A 19,723-nucleotide genomic window follows, 5' to 3' on the forward strand; every position below is an offset into this window, starting at 1 on the left:
ACATTATATATATATATATATATATATATATATATATACGTGTATATATATATGTGTGTGTGTGTGTGTGTGTGCACGCATTATATATACAAATGTATACATATATATATGTATAAATTAAATTAGAGATAAAACCACTAATAGGCAAATCAAACAGTGAAAAACCAAAAACAAAAACATAAAAATAAAAATATAATATAGAAAATATATAAAATATAAAATTGAAAAATTTAAATCATTTAAATTTAAAATAAAAATTATTAAATTATATTTATAATTTGTTTAAAAATATATATAACTGTAGTGACGTCATATTCCAGTGTGCGCACACGCAACGTCATTCTTCAGTGTGCGTGTGCGGTACGTATTCTTCAGTGTGTGTGTGCGGAACGTATTCTTCAGTGTGCGTGTGCGGAACGTCCTTCTTCAGTGTGCGTGTGCGGGGTTGGAACCTTCTGGAAAGGCATAAGGAAGTTCCCTCATGCACATGTGCTAGAGACTGGGGAAGAAATTCTATCGCGTTCCTTAATAGCGTCGTTGAATTGAGACACGGTGATCGAAGAGAAAGGACGTATTTTTAAACGTGTGATCAGCCTATTCTCCTGTCCCAGACGCTAAGGATTTGACCTGTTCTATTGCTGCTGAATTGTTGTAAGATTCTTACAAACGTTAAAATTCAGCCTTGCTGTGTTGAACTAAGTGGATACTAATATACCAACGTGCTTCATTTGTGAATAAGAGAATAAAGAATCATATATATTTTTAAACTTGCGTTTTGTTCCTGACTGGTAGTTTCTAGAAACAAAAGAAAGGAAATTGTGTTGCACCCAAGTTGCACCCAAAAAGTGTAAAGAAGCAACCAGTTCCCTTTACAGTGGTGACCCCAAGTTCTGGTCATAGACCATAGAACAGTCAAGCAAGTTTCCCGAGTTCTGGTCATAGACCATAGAACAGTCAAGCAAGTTTCCCGAGTTCTGGTCATAGACCATAGAACACTTAGCTAAAATCTAGTTTCTACCTAGTCTGAACCAATCAATCCGCCGCATTCTTCATCCACACAGAGCTTACTCAACCATGTTCCAGTTCCAGCGACAGACGACCAGACCAGCCAGTCGTGTTCCTGCTCCAGCCAATGACGACGCTAACATACACCAGCAACGCCACCGACGCCTTCATCTCAACGTCGCCTTTCTCTGCCGTCGCCATCACCATCGTCGTCCTTCAACTTCACGTCGTCTCCATCTCTGTCGCCATCAACTCCTGCAACACTAATATGTACATAGCACTCATTCAGGTTTAGCTTTCATGCTGTTATGATTTTCACCGAGGTTAACAGCACAGCACTACCTGCGAGATCTTCTGTACCAATGTAACCTGGCACAGCATTGAAGCCACAACCGCTACACGACATGTGTTCAACCGGCATCTGCACTTGTGATCCGAACATCCTGTTACAGAACGAACTGCTATTATGTACTTTACTACGAACTGGTAAATTAACTCTATCTTGTCTGAAATACCTGAGAGACTTTTCCTATGCGCTGTATTTTGTTTTGCCCGCATACACCTTGTTTGTACTTTTGTCGCACACACGAACACACATAGTTAATACACACACAAATGCTATCTCTGTCACATTCATACGCCACACATGCCTTTCTCGCTTGTTTTCCATGCTCAATGTGCCCTTGTAAACACAACTCATCTCTGTAAGACCCTAGGTCGGTCACGCATACATAGAGAAAGTTGTTTGTTCCTTACAACGCGCCAGCATGCCACACTTTTGTTCCTGCATGACCGAGGCATATAATAGCTGAAGCACTGGCTGGCAGCCTCAGCTTTACTGCATTAATCACTGGCATATTCAATACTGTACACTGTATTTCAGCCTAGCAAGACCTATTGCACTCATGCACCTCTGTTCTGTACGTGTACTCCCTTGTTTTGCAACACATCTGCGTCAGCTCAATTCTTCTCCCGACTCAAAGCACGTCGGATGTTCACATGCGCTGCGCTCATGTTTAGGCATAATTTCCCCCTGTTAGACCCCTGTTGGTCACGTAATTAACAGAGAAAATTATCTGTCTCGCACCCAAGTTGCACCCAAAAAGTGTAAAGAAGCAACCAGTTCCCTTTACGTAACTATCAAAAAGTATTAAAAAGTTTAATATACATAAATACAGAAATATAGACTTTGTATATATACATTATATATACATATTTATATATAGAACACACACACACACACATATATAAATGAACGCAAGAAATATCTGATTCATAATATTTGTTCTCGATTAATTCTCTCTACGAATGCAGACAGATACATAAAAGAACGCCGTTTGACGAACTTATAAAGGGAAAGTGAAAGGGAGTTAGAGGGGAATGGAGGAAATAGTGTGAGTGAGTGAGGAAGACATATACGTAAAAGAACGGGAGTGGACTTGTCAAAGTGGGTTTTTGGCCCCTAGCAACGACACCTTTTAAGATAGGGATTTCTAAGGTAGCCCACCGGCATCGTCACCTCATTTTATATGTCCCTGTAAATTTTGGAGTGAATCGGACAGGATGTAGTGGCCTTGAAAGCGATCCAAGCGGTAAAAACGCATTTCAGTTTTATATATAGAGATATATATCTGTATATCTATAAAAGTGAGGTTTGTGTGTGTGTACGTGAATGTAATTTATGCATGTCCACAAATTAGTACACATGTCACTCCAATTTTAGGACATTCGTTACGAGCCTAGCTGGGTTTTGTCAAATTATTTTTCCCGAGACACCCACGGATAGCCGTAAAAATTGATTTTCAACCCTAACGTTTACCAATTTTGAAGTTTGCTAACATGAGTTAAGACCCTTTCTTGCTATAGCGAAGTGAAAGTGCATGTGTGTGTGTGTGAGGAAGAGAGAGAGTTTGACTGCATCTAACAAAAAATGTAAATAGAAAGTGTGTGTGTGAGAGAAAAAGAGGGAGTTTGACAGTGTTTAACAAAAACAAATGTAAAGAAAAAGTGTGTGTGAGGGAGAGATAGTACGAGACAGCATTCATCAACAATAAAAATGTAAAATTTTTTTCTTAAACACGAGATATAGTCTTCAAATTTAGGTTGTTTTTGAAAGACACTATATTTTATAATTATTTGAAAGACACTATATTTTATAATATACTTTCTCACACAACAATTAAAATATATTTATTTTAAATCACTTATTTATTTATTTTAATAGTTTATCTTTCTTCCCCCTCTCATACACACACATTACTTTGGGTGTGAAAGAGTTTTGTTTTTATTTTACACCGAGGAAAAAGTGTTTTGTTGAGAATCCATTTATTTAACAACAAAAAAACAAAGAGGTAGGTAACAATTTGTCAGTGAATTACACAATATAAATGTCACATTTTCCACTATATATATATATATATATATATATATATTATATATATATATATAATATATATATATATATATATATGTATATATACGTAAAAGGTAGGGTGTGTGTGTGTGAGTATGCGAATGTAATTTCTGTACGTTCACAAATTAGCATGCATGTTGCTCCAATTTTAGGAGGAAATTGGTTACGACCCTGGCTGTGTTTTTGTCAACTTACTTTTCCCAAGGTACCTGCGGATAGCTGTAAAATCTACATTCAACCATAACTTTTACCAGTTTCCATGTTGGTGAAATCCATAAGTTTGCTAACATGAGTTAAGTCCCCTGTTTAGCAATGGCGAAAAAGAAAAACAAAGGGTAAATTTTCAGATTAACACCTGCACAATTTTCAGTAAGAAAAAAAGCTCGGCTTTTTTGCATGGAATCAAGTACCCTGACCTCGTAATATGCTGCAAATCCCTTATTTTGATTCAGAAAAAAGTTGGGTAGGCCAAGGGGGGAGCCCCCCATCCCAGAATTATTGGAAATTTTTTTTCTTCGTTAAATGAATTCCTGTGACTTCCTAATATGCTACAAAACCCTTTTTGGGATCTGAAAAACAGGGTGGGGTGAGGTGGAAGCCTCAGAAATTTTACTCCCACTCCATTGGTCTTTTCATCCACATGATTTTCACTAAGGGAAAAAAATAAAAATCGGATTTTTTTTTTGCATGGAATCAAGTACCCTGACCTTCTAATATGCTGCAAATCCCTTATTTTTGTTTGGAAAAAATTGGGAATTTTTTTCATTGAATGAATTCCTGTGACCTCCGAAAATGCTACAAAACCCTCTTTGGGATCCGAAAAATGGGGTTGGGTGAAGTGGAAGCCTTAGAAGTTTTTGAAAGGGCCAGCATGTGCAACCTGATTGCTTCTGCTGGTCAAACTCCCAACCCATGCGTTCCTGTCGTGACACTGATTCTGCAGAACTGGGTTGGGTGTGGAAACCAACTTTAAAGTATAAATATAGACATTTTTGAATCAGCAATGTTGTGCTTGGTTAAGTCCTATTTGGTGTAAAAAAAAATCAATAAACTGATTCCTTATAGGGTTTTCCATTCAATCAGGATGAAAAATCAATAAACCGATTCCTTATAGGATTTCCCACTAAGATTGGCTACACCCTATTTTCAACCATAACTTTTACCAATTTTGACGTATTTTGTTCTCTCCTCCCCCCCAAAAACCCCAATCAATGAGTGGAAAAATCGATACACTGATTCTTATGGGATTTCCAATCAAATTGTCTGCAACCCATTTTCAGCCAAATGTTTAACATTTTCAACGGATTTCGCTCATATTTCCTGTCAGTGTTACTTTGTTTTGAAACTTGATTAACTTAATACTCCTAACTTAATCCCGGCTATACTGCTTGTGTATATATATATACTGCTTGTATATATATATATATATATATATATATATAATATATATATATATATATATATATATACATACATTTAGATATTTAGATATATATATACATTTAGATATTTATATATATACATTTAGATATTTATATATATATACATTTAGATATTTATATATATACATATATATATATTTATATATATATTCATATATTTATATATATATATATTTCTATATATTAATAACTAGCAGTATCGCCCGGCGTTGCTCAGGTTTGTAAGGGAAATAACTATAAAGCATTTTTAGAGAGTTATAGTCAAAAAATAGCAAAAATATGGAAAAAAATGATGGTAAATTTTTTTTAGTTAAAAAAAGGTGGAGTTGCGTCCCCTAGACAGTTTGGGGTTTGTGTTTCTGATTCTCGACCCCATGTCGAATTTATCGATTTTTTTCAGAACTGGGGGAACTTTTCAAAATTTTCGCTGCGTTAGTTTTGAATTATGACATTGGGCTATGTGTGTGTCAAGTGTCATCAGAATCGGTTGAAAGCCGTGGTCAGGGTGAGGGTACAAGCAAACAGACACACAGAAACACGCACAGACAAACTGCCGTTTATATAGAGAGAGATTAAGGGTTTAGCAACAAGTTGCTTGACCACATACCAAAAATTTTAGAAATAGCAGCCAAAAGATTGTTATTTCTTTTTTCTACAAAATATGTCTCCACAGATAGCACTTATTTGTAACTCACATAGGCAAAAAGAAGAAAAATAATGAAATGAGTTACAAATAAGTGTTATCTGTGGAGACATATTTTGTAGAAAAAAGAAATAACAATCTTTTGGCTGCTATTTCTAAAATTTTCGGTGTGTGGTCAAGCAGCTTGTTGCTAAACCCTTAGTTATTATTATAATTATATATAAAAACAACTTTTTGTATAAGTTTTTACCAAATATGGTTCTTTTCCATACTGAAAACTACTTGGTAAAATTTGTTAATTTTATTAAATTAATAATTTTTACCCTATATCTGTAATATATTTCTATATAGATATATATTTCTCTCTCTCTCTCTCTCTCTCTCTCTCTATATATATATATATATATATATATATACATACATATCTTTATACATATATATTCATATATATATATATATATATATATATATATATATATATTATATATATATATATATATATTATATATATATATATACATACATATCTTTATACATATATATTCATATATATATATATATATATATATATATAGGCCAAACACGAATGTCCCTCAGACAAAGAACAACACTTAACAAAGAACAAATCTGCTTCCTACAATATAGACAGATGCAGGTCAGTGAGCACATAGAGCGATGTACTAGGAACCTTAAACCATACTTCTTAATCTTCTCTCTCTATTAATGTTTCAAGAACATCTCAGTGCAGCAAAGATTAAATAAACAGGCAACTTTAATATCAACCACAACTTAACATGAACACACAACTTAATACAGACACTACTAACCTTACTAATACTAATAATACCACTAATCCTCATACATCCCATATACCATTCATATTCTATTAATCATATCTACCTTAATTGCATCACTTTCAGAACTGCTTACCTCCCTTGCATGCAATCTTTTCACTCGGGTACTATTAGATCCAACACCATTTGGAAATCGGTGTTGATTCAAAGTCAGTGAACAGCAATGACAAAACCGGTATGACTTTCTATATTGACTCATAATAATGATTTTATACTTCTTAATTCCTCCTCAAATCATTTATCTGTATGTATATATCTTTGTTTTTATAAAAGAAAGCCATTACTTCTATACCTAGTATGTATTTTCTTTGTTTCTTTTTACTTTTCCCCTATTTATACCATGTGTAGTCTTTTTCTTTTGAAACCAGTTTCGATTATATATATATATATATATGTATGTATGGATGTATGTATGTATGTATGTATGCATATATGTATGTATGTATGCATGCATGTATAGGCACAGGAGTGGCTGTGTGGTAAGTAGCTTGCCCGCTGCATGGCATCTTGGGCAAGTGTTTTCTGCTATAGCCTCGGGCCGACCAAAGCCTTGTGAGTGGATTTGGTAGACAGAAACTGAAAGAAGCCCATTGTATATATAGAAGCCCATTGTATATATATGTATATGTTTGTGTGTCTGTGTTTGTCCCCCCACCATCACTTGACAACTGATGTTGGTGTGTTTACATCTCCGTAACTTAGTGGTCCAGCAAAAGAGACTGGTAGAATAAATACTAGGCTTACAAAGAATAGGTCTTGGAATAAATATTGTTTTATTTTTCAGAAAAAGCTTCAATGGGTGTGGTAGCTGGTTCTCAACTCTATCTAGAATCATAATACATAAATATTGAGTAAAACCTACGTTTGCAAGATTAAATGGTGTTGGAAAATTTATATAGTATTGAGGAGTTGTGTAGAAAGAGAATAATTAATGTCTCTTTTAAGCATAGCTTCTTTTATTATGGACTAAGCCAATGTTTTGTGATTTCCTTATAATTTCCTTTTTCAGATTATAGTGTGCTAAAGATAACTCTGACATTAATATATCTTTTAGCTGTTTGACAACTTCTTGGCATCTTTGTATCAAATTCCATTTCATTCCTTTCTTTAGTAGGTAATTTAATGGTGCTCACAAGTTATGAACATTAGGGATGTAACTTTGGTAATAATTCACCAAACCTCAAAATGCTTATAATGTTGCCACATTCTTTGGTGGGGGCATATTTTTAATTGCTGATGCCCTGGTAGGATCTGGACACCGTCCCTTTCTATCTATGATTTGCCCCAAATATCTAATTTTAAGCAAAAATAAATCACACTTACCTGTACTCAGCTTGAACCTGTATTCACTCAGTTTTTTAAATACCTTTTTCACATGTTATACATGCAGACTTCTTGATTCACTCTTAACCAATATGTCATCAAGATATGCAATTGAAAATTCACAGTCTGCTAACATTGTATCCATAATCTGTTGGAAGATCGCCGTTGTGACTTTTATACCAAATGGTAACCTGTTGTATTTATACAGTCCTTTATGTGTGTTAATTGTTAGGTATTTAGAGCATTCATCATCTACTTCAGTTTGTAGATATGCATCAGAGAGATCCAATTTAGAAAATATCTTCCAACCGTTTAATTTCGCAAATATGTCCTTCAAAGTAGGCAGCAGATAGTTGAATGATTTAAGTCATATGTTTAACCCAGTGGAAAAATTAGCGCACTCTGATTTTATTATTCTTTTTCTTAATGTACACAGCTGATGATGCCCATTCAGAGTATTTAACTTTTTGGATAACTCCAATTTTTTCTAGTCTCTCTAAGTTTATTTGTTCTAACACTGCATACGGCACACTTCTTTTTGGTTTAAAAATTGGTACTGCATTCTCTCAGATTTTGCTTTTGTTTTTGAACATGCATCTAGTTCATCTGAAAATACATCTGGGAATACTTTCTTTAATTCCTTTTGCAATTTGTGTTAGAACTTGTGCTTGTACTTATTTCATTTTTGTAATAGTGTTAATGGGTAAATCCCAGAGATCGAATTTCTCCATCCAATACATTCCAAATAGGTTATTCGTATTATTTAGCTTTTGTAGTTTTCCTTAGTACTGGCTTACCTAACACACTCCATGTTTTGTTATTTACTCTATATTATATTAAAAATGAACTTCCATCTTGCTTGCAATGTTACATAGCCAAATTGGGACATAATGGGAAAATACTATGAATTAAAGTCCTCCTGAAATGTAAATACAGACGGAATAAAACTAGTTTTGCATAAATAGGACTACTGGTTCTTAGATATTGGCGGTTTTGGGGGTATAAATACCTAAAATAGTGCATAATGGGAAAATACTCTGAAAATAACTTAACCCTGAAAGGGAAGAAACTCTAACCTTTCAATTAAACACATTATAATTAGTGACTTTAACTTGTCAAAAAAAAAAAAAAAATACAAGTTGTTTTTTACACTGAATGTTTCTGTTTTCACTTTTGTTAAACACAATATTTTAATCATTTAGAAATATTTTTAAGTGAATGTGATTTCAAACATGTAAGTTGTTTGTACAGTAAGTATTTATATTTTAGCTTTCTTTAAACAGACAATATTTTAATCTTTTTAAAAATAATTTTCAAAAATATTACAAAAATATTTTTGGCATGTTTAAAAAATATTTTAAAATGAAAATGACTTTAAAAATATGGTAAATATTTCGTAAAAGACCCATTTGTAACCTTGGTGTGAAATGATTTTTTCCATAGGTTTTTTCAAGTGCATTCAGTGTATCTCTCCACCAAAGATTTGGCTGCTATTTCTAGCTTGTCCTGCTACCACATAACAGCTATTTATGATAAAGGACCCAAAATGCCTGTTACATGGTAGCAGCGCATGCAAGAAGTAGCAGCAAATCTTTCTTTTTCTGGGGAAAGGAGCTGTTTACGCATGATTTCAATGTCACATTCATTGAAAGCATGTGAAATAACCCGGAAAAGAGAAAAAAATGCTCACAAAACAAAACCCTGTTGGTGGAAAACTCAGAATTTCCCAGTGAAAGGCAATGGTCTGTGGAACATTGATAAAGACTCAAATACGGCAAACCTCTTCCAGCATACAAGGTTGATTGTTTGGGATGAGTGTCCTATGATTTGGAGGCAAAGTTTTGAAGCTGTTGACCTTACTTTACATGACATATGCGACAGCAATAAGCTATTCAGTGGAATTTTGACAACTTGCTGTGGTGATTTCCATATGTTTCTGCAAGTAGTGAAAAGGGAAAATGATGCAGACATGGAAAATGCTTGCATTACAAAATCATACTTATCTTTGAAAAATTTCAGTTGGAAGACAAACAAGCAATTAAGTGAAGGAGCAGAGGACTACTCACAGTTCCTATTGGATATTGGAGAAGATAAGATCCAAAAAAATTGAAAATGATGAAATTATTTTGCCAAAAGAAATGGTTCTCCAAGAAACAACTATGGATCGACAATCCAGGTGAAGTGTTTTCGAACAATTGCATCTTAGTACCTCTCAATCAAATGACGAGAAGCGTCAATTCCATCTGTATCAGATTCTTCCCTGGAATCATAAAAGAGTACCGATCCTATAATTCTGTGATGCCAATGCCACTCATTTCCCAACTGAATTCCTTGATTTGGTTGAACTATCAGGACTGCCGCCACATAAGCTGGAATTGAAAAAAGGATTGCCCATAATTCTAATGAGAAACTTGAATCCTCCAAGGCTTTGTAATGGAATGCATATGATTGTGGAAGAACTGCATGACAATCTCATAGTAGTGAGAATCAACATTGCTGCTTTCAGAAATGAAATCCTTATGATACAAAGAATAACAATTAATCTATCTGAAGGTGAGGCTATAATGGTGGTGCCCCAGCATGGCCACATCTTGTGAGCTGAAACTAGATAAAATTTTTTTTAAAATCTCTTTGCAGCGAAGCCAATTCTCAGTTCAATCAAGCTTCGCTATGACAAATCATAAAGCACAAGGACAAACTATGAAGAATGTCTTGATATCTGGAACAACCTGTATTCCAACATGGTCAACTCTATGTGTTCCTTAGGTGCAGAAAATAAAAGAATTTCAAAGTGTTTCAGAAGGATACCCTGTCAACCAAGAATGTTGTCATTAAAAGCATTCTTGCGAACAAACTGTAATAACATCACAATGAGAAAATATTCCTTCCAACATCAGAACATGAAAGGAAAAGGAAAAACTAAGACAAGTGTAAGTAATTTCCTTCATTTCAATGCAATGTTGAATTCAGTTTCAATGTTTTTTAACCTGAACTGTTAGTGACTCAACGGAACCATTTATGTGTGATATCGATGTCATATTTGTTGAAAGCATGCAAAGTAACCTGGAAAACAAAAAAAAAACCCCACAAAACAAAACTCCATTGATGGGAAACTCCACAACCCCTCCCCCCTTTCTTTTCTGGAAGAAAGTGCTTTGAAGTAGGTTTGGAGGTGAGGTATGTTGAATGCACTTGAAAAAAATCTGTGAAAAAATTCACTCCGAAGTACGAATGGGTCCTTTATGAAATATTCACCCAAGATTGCGACAGGCATGTGAATAGAAGGGTCGAAGAGATTGATAAAGCAAGAGCTGAACATCTGACAAAACAGAGGGAAAGAGACAAAAGTAGATGTCATGAATCAGATGTTCATGTGAATACAAACAGAATAAAACAAGTTTTGCATAAATTGGACTATGAGTTACCGAGATATGCAGTATTTTTCAGGTACCTTTATAAATAGCCAAACTGGCATATAATGGGAAAAATGCTTTGAAAGTAAGGTACCATTTAAATGTAAATACACACAGAATAACAGAAGTTTCACATAAATTGGACCATGGATTTCTGAGATGTGTGGTTTTTTTGGGTACCTTGAACTGTTGGTGACCCAATGGGTCACAGGTAGTCTAGTATAGTTATATCACTCCCAGTATTGCGCTGTAATCTGACGTTTGTTCCATTTATTTTTATGTTTACAAACCTTCTATGTATTTCATTATCCTTATCATTTTCAGATACACCAAATACATTTTTATTGTTTTCTATATGCATCATTTTTGGATTCTTTCCTTATTTTAGTACAACAATGGGAATTTTTAAGATTTTTGAATGGACAGTCGTACTGGTCATGTATTTGACCACATCTCATGCACGGATCCACTTTGCATTTTCTAATGTTTTCCTTTGGCCATTATAGCCTGTATGTTTGCTATGTCATATTCCTGTATTCTCTCATTGTCATAAATCCTTAAAAATGTTTTAGCCCGAAGGCCGCGGCCATGCTGGGGCACCACCACTGGTTCACTGGCAGTCTTCTGATAACTGTTGAAGAATAATATCCTGGTTCTGTTCTATCTTAGTCTATGTCCTTGGGTGAATTTCCAAATCTTGTTGTACTGTTAGTCTTTGAATGAATATCAGTCACTTAAACATATCTGTTATCAGTTCCTTTAATTTGAACTTTTCACACTCACAGTTTACTATTCCAGCATGAAGCCATTCTCTACATTTTTCATCAGATTTAAACAGGACCATCTCGTGTTGAACAAAAAAAATTTAATGATGTGCTTAGTGTGTCCTCAAATTGTAGTTCTCCAGGTTTTTTGGGTAGTATATAATCAATATACTTCTTATGTTCCACCGGTGCTAATTTTCTTAGTAAAAGTCTTGTCTTTTGGTCTTCTTTCCAGTCTAAACATTCCTTCTTGAATATTTCCTCAAACCAACTATAGTAAGTGGCAAATGTAACACCTTCATCTGGATTATATCTAAATTTGGCAATGAAACTTGCCAACGAATCTGGTGTGAATGCATTTGTAGCATTTTTCATTTTCTTGAGGAGAACCTGTAAAACCTCATGTTGTTGTTTTTGCAACTCTGTTATGGCTGATAGTAATTCTTTCATGATAAACAAGATGAATTTTTTGATCTCATGAACCAAAAATATACAATTCACAAGAATTTTGAGTGAGTCTTGAACACTTCTTGTTGTCAGTGACAGTATATGATGTGTGTGTGTGAGTGAGAGAGAGTATATCACAGTACCAAATATAACCATATAACAATAAGCAATGTAACAAGTTGGGTATGTTATTGTAACATTTTGTACCATAACAGTCCAATACTCCAATGCTGAATCAATAATGAGACTAATGCTCTCACAATTTGACCTCATATCTACTGGCTCATCTATTTGTAAGACTTGTTCAGTTCACTGATAGTCATGTGCGGGGGTGTCAGCTTACTCCACAACAAAATATCTACTGCTGCTATTTATTAAAAGAAAATTGTGTGTGTGTGTGAACTTAATTTGAAGAAAGTCTCTTAGACCAAGGAATAAGGATTAGTAAATAGGGTCACTATGTTCATGTGTGTTGACCTGATTACAAACACTAATGTGACTGTCCTTTTCCCAAATTTTCAGTTGGATCTGTTATACAGGAGATACAGAATCCTGTTATAGTCTGTACCATACATCTCTGGCCCTACTAACTTGTGACTTATGGATTTCATAATTTATCTTTATATAGAAAGCACTATAAGTGTTTATGTCTTAATGATCTCAAATCTTTTTCTCTTCTCGGTAATTACCAATATGATTTTCTCTGAGCCAAATTCATTAAAGGTTTTTACTAGTTGCTTATTGGGTTGTCAGATGAATTCATTCATTTTTTTTTCCGCCTTATTTTAATCTCTGTTTTTCATCATCAGTTTTAACAAATCAGTCATATATATAGTCTCCTTCATTGCACATTCCAATAGCATGTGAATGTCTTAACTCAAGGTTTTGCTTGTTTGTCAGGCTTCAACTGTTCTTTTTTCTGCTTCATACAGATGTAAAGACACCATTTTTCATTGATGTTGACAATGCAGTAAAGAAATCTCTATTTGTATTCATGAGTAGTGTGATGTCAAGTGAGCAAACTAATGGTGATAGAGGAGCACTGGAATTTGTTTCTTTTGTTCAGTGCATGTACTGCTCATGGACTGCTAACAATATTGTTTAGATTCTTATGGCAGGGTCATAAGTTCATCACCATTCTATATTGTAAATTCATAGTTTCACTCCAGTCAAACTGGTTTTTACATGGTAATATATAAGAAAAGGTGTAAATAATGGTCATTTCATATTTTTCTTTTATTAGAGTAAATTTGCATTACAGCTGTTTCCACTAGTCATTATAGGTACATTACTGATAGGTTTATTCAATTGATCTATTGATCAGTTGAGAAAACTTGCACAACCCAAAAAATTAATGTTATTTTGTCAGAGCCATTTCTGGCTATAACAAAGAATGGTATGTGCATGGAGGAGAGAGGAAAAGAAAAGGGAAAAGCAAGTGGAATAGAGATAAAGAAGCAAAAGAAGACAAGTTACAATAAGGTAAAGAGAAGGAAAGGAAAGAAGAGAGGAAGGGGTCGATATGAGGAGAGGGAAAGGATGGCTGAAATTTGGGAAAAGGACAGTCATAAAACATTAGTGTTTGTAATCAGGTCAACACACATGAACATATTTGCATTGTTTTTAGGTTAGATATTCTCCAAATTTACGTCTATGAATTTGTGTTGCAAGATTCCTGATGTGAAACCACGTGTTGAAACAGATATTGTTGTATTTCTCGGGATGGTCAAATTTTTTTTTTTTTGCCAAATAAACATACACACTATATATTCATTCTTCACTTGTTTATTACTGTTCTTATTTTAACTCGTGTCCACTGTCTAGAAATCTTTTGTCACACATCTGTGACCTCTTCAGTGGAATTTTCTGTCCTTATGTGTGTTCCTGCTCTGCTTAGTCCATTCTGTTCTTCTATGATATGTATGATACACATCGTAGAAGAACAGAATGGACTAAATAGAGCAGGAGCACACATGAAGATGGAAAGCATCACTGAAGAGGTCACAGATGTATGATGAAATTTTCTGGATAATGGACATGAGTTAAATAAGAACAGTAATAAATGAGTGAAGAATGAATATATAGTGTGTGTATTTATTTGGCAAAAAGACCAAAAAAAAAACAAAACAAAATGACCATCCCAAAATACATCAATATTTGGTTATAGGTTTGGGAGAAACGTTAGCACACTGGGTGAAATGCTTAGCGGTACTTCGTCTGTCTTTATGTTCTGAGTTCAAATTCCAACGAGGTCGGCTTTACCTTTCATCCTTTTTTTTTGGGGGGGGGTCAATAAATTAAGTACCAGTTGCATACTGGGGTCAATCTAATCAACTGGCCCCCACCCTAAAAATTTCAGGCCTTGTGCCTAGAGTAGAAAAGAGCATTTGGTTATTGGTGCTATCAAGCGTAGTAGGGGAATTGTATTAGAAAAGGAATGAAATATCAGTAGTAATCATATTGTGATGTGGAGGTTGAGAAAGCTTTTGTTTGCTAGGATATAAAATACTGATAGATTGAGAGATGTGAGGCTGAAATAAGATAAAGTCAAACTAAGTTATTTAAAAGTCAAATAACATTTAAAAAGTAGGGTATAATTTTAAATTAAAACCATTAAAGGAGTTTTAAAAATTTAAACCTTTAAATAGATTACAGATTAAAATTTGAACTAAAATTAAAATATATAAATTTAACATCAAAGCAAACTAAAAATTAAAAGAATTTTACAAAATAAAAGGTAAACTAAAACAATGATGATGATGACTATGACAATAATACTAACAAAAATAATAAAATTAAATGAAAATAAATACATGAAATAAAATTTAAAAAATTTAAATATTGTAAAATTTAATGAAATAAAATGCATATATATATATATATATATATATATATAAGCACAAAAGTGGCTGTGTGATAAGAAGCTTGCTTCCCAACCACATGGTTCTGGGTTCAGTCCCATTGTGTGGCACCTTGGCAAGTGTCTTCTACTATAGCCTTGGGCTGACCAAAGCCTTGTGAGTGGATTTGGTAGATGGAAACTGAAAGAAACCCGTTGTATATATGTATGTATTTGTGAGTCTGTGTTTGAACCCCCTGAAACATTGTTTGACAACTGGTGTTGGTGTGTTTACGTCCCTGTAACTTAGTGGTTCGGCAAAAGAGACCAATAGAATAAGTACTAGGCTTACAAAGAATAAGTTCTGGGGTTGATTTGTTTTACTGAAGGTAGTGCTCCAGTATGGCTATAGTCAGAATGACTGAAATAAGTAAAAGAATAAAAGAATATATATAAAATTAGGTAATTTGCATTTATCCCTTAGGCATCATACCTATTCCAACCAATGTTTCTCACTGTAGTGTTAAAGTTATCTAGGGAACCTGCTGAAGGATTTATTATAGAAATGCTTACAGTGTATCACTAATTACTGCATACAGTTAATAAGGTTATAATAATAATGTATTTAGAGTGACTCCTCTAGGCAAAGTTCACATCTACTTCTTCTTATTCCATATGGTTTTGTTTGACTTAGGATTAACCATTTTAGTTCATATTCTGTCTTTTTGTCCTTAAGTTGCCATATTAGCTTGCTAAGTGGTGTCACATTTTCCTGTTGTGTTTGAATGACAAGATGTTGTAATAACAAGCTTAAATGTCATTGCACAACATCCTAAAGAATTGTTAATTTTGTTCCAGGTTACTACTGCACATTTATAGACTATGTTCTTTTCTAGACATGATTTATATATATTTCAGTGTTTGTTTGGGTGACATAGTTTTTGACTGAGTAATTGTCTTTTTGAAACTACTCCTACTGCTAAATACTTAATTTTTGTCTGTCAAGTAACCTAGAACAAGCAGAATTATGAACTTTGTCCAAAAGAGCAATGTAGTAATTCTTGTAAGATTTGAACTTAAAATTATGAGATCAATTGTCAAACTTTATGCTTTTTTCTTACATTGATCTATTTGTTATCATTGTGTGCACTGTATTACTCTTTGCCTTCTCTTTCTTCATTCAGAACTTATGTACAAAAATCTCAATACTCATTAGCAGATATGCATAACCTCTATAAGCAGATATCCCAGAAACACCCTTCAATAGAGACATAACAACCTTGTCATTCATCAACACCTAACAGACCACATAATATCCACAGCTTCAGACCTTCCTTACTCTTCATCAATATATAGCTAAAACTTTCTGTCTTTTCAAATGCTAAACTTTGCTGCCTCTGATGATCTTTTCTCCCCCTCCATTCCCATGTCTAGGCCTATCAACCAACTAATTACAAACCAGATGTTGCAACACAAATGTTGAATTTTTTCAGACCTAAAAAATACATCAGTCCTGAAAAGTTTCAGAAATATATAGGTGCAGGAGTGGCTGTGTGGGAAGCAGGTTGCTTACCAACCACATGGTTCTGGGTTCAGTCCCATTGTGTGGCACCTTGGCAAGTGTCTTCTACTATAGCCTTGGGCTGACCAAAGCCTTGTGAGTGGATTTGGTAGATGGAAACTGAAAGAAACCCGTTGTATATATGTATGTATTTGTGAGTCTGTGTTTGAACCCCCTGAAACATTGTTTGACAACTGGTGTTGGTGTGTTTACGTCCCTGTAACTTAGTGGTTCGGCAAAAGAGACCAATAGAATAAGTACTAGGCTTACAAAGAATAAGTTCTGGGGTTGATTTGTTTTACTGAAGGTAGTGCTCCAGTATGGCTATAGTCAGAATGACTGAAATAAGTAAAAGAATAAAAGAATATATATAAAATTAGGTAATTTGCATTTATCCCTTAGGCATCATACCTATTCCAACCAATGTTTCTCACTGTAGTGTTAAAGTTATCTAGGGAACCTGCTGAAGGATTTATTATAGAAATGCTTACAGTGTATCACTAATTACTGCATACAGTTAATAAGGTTATAATAATAATGTATTTAGAGTGACTCCTCTAGGCAAAGTTCACATCTACTTCTTCTTATTCCATATGGTTTTGTTTGACTTAGGATTAACCATTTTAGTTCATATTCTGTCTTTTTGTCCTTAAGTTGCCATATTAGCTTGCTAAGTGGTGTCACATTTTCCTGTTGTGTTTGAATGACAAGATGTTGTAATAACAAGCTTAAATGTCATTGCACAACATCCTAAAGAATTGTTAATTTTGTTCCAGGTTACTACTGCACATTTATAGACTATGTTCTTTTCTAGACATGATTTATATATATTTCAGTGTTTGTTTGGGTGACATAGTTTTTGACTGAGTAATTGTCTTTTTGAAACTACTCCTACTGCTAAATACTTAATTTTTGTCTGTCAAGTAACCTAGAACAAGCAGAATTATGAACTTTGTCCAAAAGAGCAATGTAGTAATTCTTGTAAGATTTGAACTTAAAATTATGAGATCAATTGTCAAACTTTATGCTTTTTTCTTTACATTGATCTATTTGTTATCATTGTGTGCACTGTATTACTCTTTGCCTTCTCTTTCTTCATTCAGAACTTATGTACAAAAATCTCAATACTCATTAGCAGATATGCATAACCTCTATAAGCAGATATCCCAGAAACACCCTTCAATAGAGACATAACAACCTTGTCATTCATCAACACCTAACAGACCACATAATATCCACAGCTTCAGACCTTCCTTACTCTTCATCAATATATAGCTAAAACTTTCTGTCTTTTCAAATGCTAAACTTTGCTGCCTCTGATGATCTTTTCTCCCCCTCCATTCCCATGTCTAGGCCTATCAACCAACTAATTACAAACCAGATGTTGCAACACAAATGTTGAATTTTTTCAGACCTAAAAAATACATCAGTCCTGAAAAGTTTCAGAAATATATAGGTGCAGGAGTGGCTGTGTGGGAAGCAGGTTGCTTACCAACCACATGGTTCTGGGTTCAGTCCCACTGTATGGCACCTTGGGCAAGTGTCTTCTACTATAGCCTCGGGCCAACCAAAGCCTTGTGAGTGGATTTAGTAGACGGAAACTGAAAGAAGCCCGTTGTATATATGTATATATATATATATGTGTGTGTGTGTGTTTGTATGTCTGTGTTTGTCCCCCCCCCCCAACAACGCTTGACTACCGATGCTGGTGTGTTTATGTCCCTGTAACTTAGTGGTTCGGCAAAAGAGACCGATAGAATAAGTACTAGGTTTACAAAGAATAAGTCCTGGGGTCGATTTGCTTGACTAAAGGCAGTGCTCCAGCATGGCCACAGTCAAATGACTGAAACAAGTAAAAGAATAAAAGAGTATATGCTAAAGAAAAATTATTAATTCATTATGTTGGCCATCACATGCTAAACCATGTCCTCCTCCTCCTACTGCTGCTGTTGTGGCATCTATTACTTTAAATTTGGTTGTATTATAGATTATCTACCTAAACCTACTTATCCATCTTATTTGTTACTTCTACCTTTTGCCACTTAACTCTGAACAGTTTCCATCTCCCTAATTGCATTTCTCCCTATGTTGCTCTCTATGTTTCTACTCATCAACTATATAGCAAAGCTCCCTACCCCACCTCAAAGAGATTGGGAAAGCTATTGGTACTGCCTTTTCAGCTGACATTTAATTTTATACAAAAATACATATTGAACAATTATTTTCACAACAGGTGTTTTATGGAGACATTTGGAACCTATCCCTGGAGCATCAGATACTGTTAAAAAGTTGAAGAAACTGGTTAGTTTTTTAATTTTGTTTTTCCTAGCAATTTTTTACACCATTGAAAAGTGAATTTGAATGATTGTTCCTTGGAAGCACCTAAAATGTTATATTCCAGTTATGTTGTCATTGCTAAATCTGGCCACTGTATGGCAAAAATGCACAAACTGAATAAAGAAAGTGGTATATTGATCCTACTTGCCACCCTAGCATATTTGCACATGGCAAGAGGTCAAATAGGACACAGATTGAAGGCTTCAAATATTGAGTTTGAACTGGAATTTCAAGAAATGGATGGACTAATTACTAAGTAAACATATATTTCTACAAAAAATGCACTAAATTGAGTTTAATAAGTCTTCTAGACCCCAAACTTAGCGTGAAATCATTGTATTGAGAATGTTGTTTATTCCCTCATGCTGTTTTAATGTGGAGAGCTACGAGGCAAACTTAGCAGATATTCTTGTGTATGTAAATTTTGTTTTTCTTTGAGAAATATTGGTCAAATTCCACCAATAAAATTTATATTGTGCAATGAATATAATTTTGTAGACTATTAAAGTCAGATGTGATGTTTTGGTTTTTTTTCCCTATTTCGAATACAGTTGGAATAATTTGTGTCATTTTGGGTTTTTTTTCTCTCTCTCCCTTACTAACAAGTTTGTTGTAAGTTATAAATGTTAATGCCTTTAATTTATGTTTAAAGCAAGGAATTAATTTTCACATTTTGTTTGTT

General features: G+C 34.2%; 1 protein-coding gene across 3 annotated transcripts in view; it reads left to right on the top strand.

Annotated features, from left to right (window-relative positions):
• The first annotated feature begins 1,341 nt into the window (after nt 1–1,341).
• Nucleotides 1,342–19,723, top strand: part of LOC115229660 (4-nitrophenylphosphatase-like) — a 31,956-nt gene continuing 13,574 nt past the window's right edge. Inside the window, exons 1-2 of one of the 3 annotated variants that reach the window (XM_036499296.1) lie at nt 1,342–1,491; nt 18,938–19,005. In XM_036499296.1, coding sequence (XP_036355189.1) covers nt 1,410–1,491; nt 18,938–19,005 — 150 coding nt within the window. In that variant the 5' untranslated portion in view covers nt 1,342–1,409. Of the gene's footprint in view, nt 1,492–6,340; nt 6,533–8,091; nt 8,177–18,937; nt 19,006–19,723 lie in introns of those variants that run through there. The other 2 variants (XR_003883349.2, XM_036499298.1) reach the window with 2 other exon arrangements.

Source organism: Octopus sinensis, unplaced genomic scaffold (assembly GCF_006345805.1).
Source record: "Octopus sinensis unplaced genomic scaffold, ASM634580v1 Contig13456, whole genome shotgun sequence".
Taxonomy (NCBI): Eukaryota; Metazoa; Mollusca; class Cephalopoda; order Octopoda; family Octopodidae; genus Octopus; species Octopus sinensis.